This window comes from Phaseolus vulgaris, chromosome 1 (genome assembly GCF_000499845.2).
Source record: "Phaseolus vulgaris cultivar G19833 chromosome 1, P. vulgaris v2.0, whole genome shotgun sequence".
Lineage (NCBI taxonomy): Eukaryota > Viridiplantae > Streptophyta > Magnoliopsida > Fabales > Fabaceae > Phaseolus > Phaseolus vulgaris.
This window is the reverse complement of record NC_023759.2, coordinates 30,864,262-30,872,977: the sequence shown is the minus strand read 5'-3', so window position 1 is coordinate 30,872,977 and position 8,716 is coordinate 30,864,262. Positions and strand designations below refer to the sequence as shown.

Genomic DNA, 8,716 nt, shown 5'->3' with positions numbered 1-8,716 from the left:
TTTGAACCCTTCAATGCATGGCTTGAACAACCAAAACACACGTTCCAAGATGTAATTATATTGGTCTTCAACACCATCAACAACATACGTACGAGTAATATATTGCACTGACACTATAATTAGTTGACTCCTTTGAATTGAAAGACATGCCTTTTGAGAGGTCAAAATATAAATTGCGGGTTGCACAACTAAATGATTGAACATTGTGGTTGGATGATGTTGGGAAGGTTTGCTCCTCTGAAATGTACTCCTCTTGTTCATCATCTTCACTGAATTCATGAACCATATCTCTAATAATAGGTTCTTTCTCATTGTTCGAAGAACTTCCATATACACCGTAAATATAAAAGAATAAAATATGGAAAGGAATTCTTAGAGACACTATCATAGTAGTGTACGGAAGAATGTAGGGAATGCTACCTGGTTATATCTTTCAAACTATGTTTAGTTTGGGATTCATTCATTATTTCCTATATGATTTTCTAGCATAGGTGTGCAGTGTAGAATTAAAAATACAATGTCATTTCAAAATCAAGAATTGACATGCACAACTCAACATAATGTGCCAAAAACTATTTTTTAATTTTTAAACTTTTAATAACTTTAGAAAATAAAAAATTAATTGGAAAAAACATGGATGAAATTGAAACCCAATCATTGACAAGAAAATTAGTTCACGTGAATTCAACATTCATTTGCCTCCAAGAGAGTTAAAACACACATAAAAGTTGAGTAATCAAATAACAAAAAAGAATTGAATCTAGAGAAATTTTACAGGTTCTAAAGACATTAAATATTAAATAAAATCACACCTAGATTTTTTATGGAAATATAAAATTATATATAGTAGTTAGACTCACAAAATTTAACTATTACGAAAAGTCATTTAAAAGGAAAACATTTTTTAACATATTAATTTAGTAAAAGACCAAAACTTATATTTGTTATTATTCCTCCACTCAATTAGATTTTACCTTGATAATCTATGTTAATTTGTATTGTGAAACCTCTTCAAATAAAAGCTTGAATTCTAATAAAGAATAACACTTAAAGCACCTATAAAAAAAAACTGCATTAAATTGTCTCAGAAGAGAAAATGTGATTATTTGTTACATGTAGAGATGAGGAGATCAATGGTTTCGGGATCAGGGTTCTCTCTAGTGACAACATAGTATCTATGTTGCACGGTGTCTCTGTACTCATATGATATCTGCTCCCACATCTTATTGAAACTCTCGGTTTTTTTTTACTATAGTGGGGTTGTCTCCCCCACTTTAATCAATGCACTAAATTCACTTCTTTCACATGCAATGGTCACGAGTTGGCAGGTTCTCTTCCTTTGTCTTCATTCATGTACAGTGAAGGGAAGACCTTCAATTTCCAAAGTGCACCGCATATGACAACTTTAAAGTACATCTAATATTCACTTACAAGCGTGCTTCAAAATAGTGTTGTAAGATAGTCCTTTTGTTGACCAATTTTGACCCATTGAATGAAGGAAAAAAATGAAGCACATTTGTTGGTGTGAATAAGGCTCAAATGCAATTAAATAGCAACCTACATTCCTTTGCCAATGAACCTACACTCCTTTGCCAAACCAAGTTGTTGACAAACAACGTTGGAAAAATCAAAAATCTTATTACCAACTACACCTCTAACCTACTTGTGCCTTATTGAAGGAATCAATCTTCCAATTCAATTTGTAAAGTTCTTCATTGTAGCTAAGTGTTGCTAACTCATACTGATTAAAACTCTTTCCCCAATAATTGAGTCATTAACTCCTAAGGACATTGTCGGGGAACATGGTTTCCCACTAGCAAAAATGTATATTTTGATATTTAATATCTCACGTATACAAATAAACTTTGATGTCCAATGTTAACAAATTTGTGGTCTCGTGCACCGTCACAAAGGTATCACCCACCTACGAGGACAATTAGTTTGATAAGGAAGACAATTGATAATTTACAGCCAAAAAAGATTCGTAAAAACATCAATTTATATTCTCAATCCAATGTTTAAGTATATATTTTATCCAATACTAATGCCAAGTATTTTGCAGTTCTTGTGGACTCCATACAACAGGCCAGACGTCGTTGTATTGATCACTGATGAGGTTTCTCCAATTAGTAGGGTAGTTGTTCCCCTTTTTTTTTTGCCACCATTGAATTTCACCAAGCTGATCGGGTTATGCGACAATTCGGTTTTTGACAAGGTATTCCATCAAAGCCACAAAACTTAGATGAGTTGCACAAAAAAGATATGAGGGGAAAAACAGACAGATATTGGCTTAAATACCATTAGTGGTTGATAGTAGTGTGGACTGATAGACATAATCGTATAATAAAAGACATTCAGTTTAATGGTAATGTTCATTTGCATGATTCCACAACATACAAGCAATGGTACATTAACCATACTATTTGTTACATATCGACTCAGGAATCGTTTTCTGACGATGATGTAAGTTAGTTCATATTCATGCCTTTTACTTTTAATAATATCAACATGTTTATAATGAAGTTAACAATTATTTTCGAACAGTATGACACGTCACAAGAGCCCATGGAACCGAAACCGCAACCACAACCACAACCGCCTTCGCATCCGACTTATCACCCTTCGAGGTTTCCTTCTTATGGTCATGGTTTTGATGTTGGTCATTCCATTCATTTGGGTCTTCCACAACCATCCACATCCACACACATGGATCATCTTTGCCACCTCTCACTTCATTCTCCACACCATCAGATTCCTTGCACGTATAATTTTTTACCTTCTCCTTTGGGTACTTTTTCCACTCCACCAAATATTTTTGGAACTTCAGCATTCACCCCTCCTTCTACATATAATCCAACATGGTTCATGCACTATCGACCCACAATGCCCTCACCAGGATCTCATAATGAAGCCAATAATCACGATGACAAACATATCCATGATGATCCTCTTTCACCTCCACTGTCGTCTGATCATCACCCTCACGAAGACCTTGACAACAAATATGAAGACCACATTGTGGCACGTCTTCTCATAAATAATTTACTTCCAATAATGCAACTTTTTATTTTTATTTTATATCTTGTAATGAATCTTACTAATTTGTCTAGTTATAATTAACCTTTTCTCATCATCACGTGTTCAATAAAATCATTACTTCCCAAGATATTTATTTTCCAAATCCACAACAAAAATATTTATTTTCCAAATACAATAACAATTCTCATTTCTCTATTTATTTCCAAATGCAATAGCAATTCTATTCATATTTTTTATTAATCAAATAACCACATTAATATATTACATTATCGTCAAACATGATCCATACACGATTACCCAATTTTTTTCACTTAAAACTAACACCCTTAGAAAATTATGTATCAAATTAATTTTAAACATTACATAACTTACTACTCAGTATTTAAACAAGAAAAAAAAAATTTAAAAAAATTAAAAAATTATGATTGAGGTGGCAGACTTCAGGTTGACATGGCAGACTTCAGATTGAGGTGGCACCCAAATTTGTAATTCTTTTTAAAAGCGACCCCATTTTGGTTAAAAGAAAAAAAAAACCCTTTATGGTCATAAAACCGCTATTGGAAGAGCCAATGAGAAGAAGCTATAGGAATTAAAGGTAGAAAGAATAAGTGGATCCTGCTCATCAACGGTGTCAGTTTCATTGGAAACCAGTTGATGGACCTTTTGATGAAAGAGGCGAAACTGTAAATGATAACATATTCACCAAAATGAAAGTATGAAAGTGTGTGTTATACCGAATCCAAACTTTGACGCTATTTGGAGTCGGCTTAATTGACACTACCACTACACCATTTTTCACTTTAGGCCACACTAATATGTCAACATGTAAAAAAGTGTTGTCTAAAGGAGGTATAAGCAACGGTTTTTTATTGTTGTCCATGTAATAAGATTTTTTTTGTTTTTGAATTAAAGTATTTAGGAAAAACGTGGTCTATTTATTCTAAGCAACATTTTATAAAACGTGGACATGATTAGTAAAATGTGAGTATTTTAGACAACACTTTTTAAACTGTAGGTATTTTAAATAATAATTTAGACAATATTTTTTAAAACACTTATGCTTTAACTAATATTTTAAACAACAATTTTTAAAGTGTGTATGTGTTAAATAACATTTAGAACACAAATTTTAAATTATAGATAATTAAGTTCAAGTTTATTACCTATTAACTAGAGCTGATAGGAGAAAATTAAAAAAGCGTTGCCTAAAATCTTAAAAGAAGAGTAAGCAATGATTTTTACCTTTGAATTGAAACTTACAGGAAAAGCGTTGCTTTAAGAAACATTGTTTTAAACATGGATATTTCAAATAACAGACTATACTTACACATTCTACTAACTTCCCCAAGCTACACAAAACTCAACCCTCGATTCCAAATGCACTCTCACGCTCCACCATGCTCAAACTCCATTTGCGGCCAACGATTTTTCACAACTTCCTCCGTATGATAAGCCCTTGCTCAGGTTCGTTTCTTCAAACACTCCTTCACAACGTTCGATTTTTCTGTCTCACTGTTTGCTCTAGTTCATAATCGATTTCTTCAAAATCTCCATTCACAACCTTTGAATTAGAATTTGCTTTGCACCGGATTCAGTTCGACTTGAAGTGGTTCGGATTCATTTCGATTTGATGTTAATTCCTCTACTGGTTTGAATGCAGTGATTGATTGATTTTGTTTTTTTATATGAATTTTAGGAATTGTAGCTAGTCATATATGTGTATGAATGGAAAGAGTGTAGGGGTTTGAGGTGGAAATCTGTAGTTTTTAAATTGATAAGAATTAACCTAACAATCTTTATGAAATTCAAAATTAGGCACTTTTTACTTTATTTTGTCCGATTTATTTTGTCCGACTCCAAGTACTTTCGTGCTGCTTGGCTGAGAAACAGCAGACCCCAGGTATTGTTAATTATGCTCAATGACTTTAATGTAAAGTGTGAGACTTATCATTGGGTTGATTTCTCTATTTTACAGAGTCAACATTGCATCTTGTTTTAAGGCTTCGTGGTGGTATTATTAAGCCATCTTTGATATTGGCCAGAAGTGTAACCAAGATAAGATTATTTGTTGCAAGTAAGTTTACACATCCTAGTACTGGATTCAGTTGGTTCATTCAGAACTAATTTCAAATATTGTTCTTTTGTTAATTATGTTGTAAGCCTTATCTGTCAGCAAGTATACTAATTTTAGATAAGAATGTTGAATGTGGTGTATGTGTACACTGATGTCTGTATGGAAAATGTATGGCAACAACAGGTTGTTGTTTTCTCTTAGCTGCATGTTTCTGAAAATCTCTGCACCGAGGCCTTATGGCTCACAACCCAACCACTATCTAGAAGACCTATGTTTTGTTCCTTTTCTTTTCAAACATGGAACACAATTTTGATGTTGACGCATACACATAACGTTATAACTATGGAGTTAAATAATATGTTAAAAAATGATACACATTCTTACAAGTAGACAAAACTTACTGATTTTTCAATGACTCAAACTAGGTTAGGTGTTGGTGGTGTTGAACTATTAATGTGATACCTTCTTTCGCAAGTCATTTTATTTCATCTGTGCAGCTACAAGCATTTTTCTTCTTTATTTGGTTTGGTTTTTTATTATATAGAGATTGAGTAGTTGACTTGTAATACAAAGTTGCCAAGACATATATTTAAAAGTGTAAATACCAAATTTAAATGCTTTTCCCTAATATTCCAAGAAAACGGTATACTCTTGATAGGTATCAAATCTAATGTACATAATAAATTTTAGAGTGTTTATTTTTTTTAATAACTAAATGTACTTTTATTTTAAATAGCTGTATATAAATATGTTTGTGTTTTTTTTTTTGTAATATATGGCTTATGAATTACTCGCAAAACGATTTCTTCTTTATTTACTTATTTAAAGAAAAAGGAATATAGTTTTCCTAACTTTTTAATTAATATCCTTAAAAAAGAATTTAATTAATAATTATTTTTCTCTATCCAGTACAATAAGATATTTGAGCATTATGGGTAAACTGATACGTACTAATTAAATTATTAAAAAATTTCAACACCTATAATTTAATATTTTGATTATCAATGAAACATTCTTTTATCACTCTTAAATATTTTTAATAATTCATGTTTGTTGACATTTTGCCTGTATTTATAAAATAAATATGATATTTGTTCATAGTATATGTCAAGTACTTAATTGAATTAAGGAAACTAGCTGTGGTGAATGCATGATGCATTGATTTACTAACCTTAGAAGATCTATATGGTTGCTTGTTTTGCAGTGCATGACCCAGTTATTTTTCTCACCCCAGGGAGCTCTACCCATGTAAAACACCAAACTTTTCTTCATCCCTATCAAAACTCCACCACCAAATATCTCCTTACCTTTTTCATGTGGTTTCCCAATACCATGATTCGGTGGCTCGGTTCGTTCGAAGCCTTGTTGGATATTTCTGATCTTTCAAGATGAAGATCTATAAAACATAACCAATTGAAGCCATTTAAAGAGGTTCTCCCAACTCGGTCGTCCTTTCCATCTGCTGCATTTTCTTCTTCTGTTTGTACTTTCTCATCCACAAAACAAGAAGTGAGAACAACACAAGCAATACTAGTCCCCCCACAACAGACCCTACAATGATCCACGCCTTTTTATTCTCCTTCTCACCTTTTCCTTGAGCACTTGGTTCTGTTTTCTGTTTTTAATTGATGTTTCTATTTCTATTTTCAGTTTTTGTTTTTAATTTTTGGTTCTGTTTTCAGGAAATTGTCCCTGTTTATAAAGGGTATGTTATTGAAGTGAATGGTATGACAAATAATTTCCTGCGAAATATATCAACATTGCTTCTTCAATTGGTGGTCCACTATAGCCATTTCAGAGGTGAACTTCTGCTCTAACTTATCTTAGTTTTTCTATAGCATTTGAGATAGGTTGATTATTCTTAGGTAAACTGGTATTTGCATGTTCATTATATTTGTGGGTTGCAGTTATATACTGGTATTTTAGTACATAATATCACTAGGGAAGTGTTGGTTTAAGCTACTTAAAGTTATAGATTTACTGAGAAATAATCTTACCTTTGCAAAATAGATTTAATCAATAAATAGGTCATCAAATATTTAATTTAGGAAATATACATGACCCTCGTACTTATTTTTGCAGCACTGAGGAGTCAGTAAAGAAAATGCTATGAATAGGAAAAAACAAGAGTATATGCACTGAATGGGATCAATAAACTTTGTTAGAGTTTGAGCTCAATTGGTTTTGTGTTAATTGCTTCTCTTTCATCTTATAAATCTAGTTATAACAGTTTTCTTGCAACTTAATACTCATGGGCTTTAGGGAAAGAAAACACTGTAGTTGCTCCACGTTCATCTACTTCCACTCATGTTCCTTTACTTGGTTCAGGTATGGACATATCATTTGCATTCAATGTTATAGGCTAGGTATTTTGCATTTATATATTATTTTATTTACAAACTTGATAATATTTTAAAAGATTTGTACGTTTTGTTTAATTGTTTCAGGTTGGACGTCAAGATAATACTAATACTGAACATGAAGAAATGTAGAAATTTTAAGAGATTTTCTTTATTAATTTCTCTTTGTTAATTTCTAACTCTAATTAGTTGTAATAATTACAATTTTTACTGTTTTGATATACAATGGAGTATGTAACTTGGCACATTTGAAATATTTAATATTATATACATTTTTCTTACTTAAATTATAAATGTGATCTAAATGTAAAATTATAAATGTGGTCTAAATGTGTAATTACATTTTAAATTAGTTTGAAAATTTTGCCTATTGCGTAATTTTATAAATTAAGATATATTTCATAATTTTTCACGTTAAAAAAATGTTGTCTAAAAATATAGACAACATGTAAATAAATGTTGTCTAAAAAGACTGACAACATGTAAATAACCGTTGCCTAAACATTATGAAAAAAGTATTGTTTATTCTATCAATATGCAATAGTAAAAATGCGTTGCCTAACATGTAAATAAGTGTTGCTTAAAAAGACAAACAACATGTAAATAAGCGTTGCCTTTACCAATAACAACATTTAAAAAAACGTTGCCTAAACAATAGGCAACACTGAAAATGTGTTGCCTAAACATTATGAGAAAAAGCGTTGCCTAATTATTTTTTTTCAAAAAACGTTGCCTATTCTACCAATATATAGCAACGGCTACAAAAAAGCGTTGCCTAAACCTAAGCCCACGGCTGCATACTCCACGCCTGAAAAAGCGTTGCCAAAGTGTTGCCTAAAGTTAAGGCAACGCTTTTCCTACTTTAGGCAACGCTTTTTAGGCGTTGTCTAAGATCAAAAATGGTGTAGTGTACATAAAGTTGATTTGGCCAACTCTACATAACGTCTACATAGAGTCGATTTAATCATCGTTATATAAAGTTGGTCTTAAAAAATTGACACTAGTGAATTACCATCAATGATTTTAAAGTTCATTACACGTACAATGCAAAAAATCTGATAGTGTCTACTAATGTCGATTTTTGCTTCTTAACAACGACTAAATGTTATTTTTTTGTAATTTATAAGACTTTTCAAATTGATTAAAAATGACTTTTTATATTGGATCAGATGTTAATCTTGATTAAGATAATGTACAAATTATAGAATTTTCATATTAATTAAGTTACAACTAATATGAAAAT

General features: G+C 31.5%; 1 protein-coding gene across 20 annotated transcripts; it reads left to right on the top strand.

Annotated features, from left to right (window-relative positions):
* Window positions 1-4,349: 4,349 nt before the first annotated feature.
* LOC137813911 (uncharacterized) lies at window positions 4,350-7,737 on the top strand. 20 transcript variants are annotated; one of them, XR_011081525.1, is made up of 6 exons: window positions 4,350-4,503; window positions 5,015-5,113; window positions 6,318-6,361; window positions 6,796-6,913; window positions 7,344-7,441; window positions 7,561-7,737. XR_011081525.1 is itself a non-coding variant. In XM_068616387.1 (6 exons), exons 1-6 carry the CDS (start codon window positions 4,437-4,439, stop codon window positions 7,575-7,577), a joined length of 411 nt encoding a protein of 136 aa, XP_068472488.1. In that variant the 5' UTR covers window positions 4,350-4,436; the 3' UTR covers window positions 7,578-7,737. The 20 variants fall into 20 exon arrangements, 5 of the variants coding, with proteins under 5 accessions (XP_068472488.1, XP_068472490.1, XP_068472487.1 ...); XR_011081524.1 differs by having other exon boundaries at window positions 7,335-7,441; XR_011081526.1 differs by having other exon boundaries at window positions 7,196-7,441.
* The last annotated feature ends 979 nt before the right edge of the window (window positions 7,738-8,716 follow it).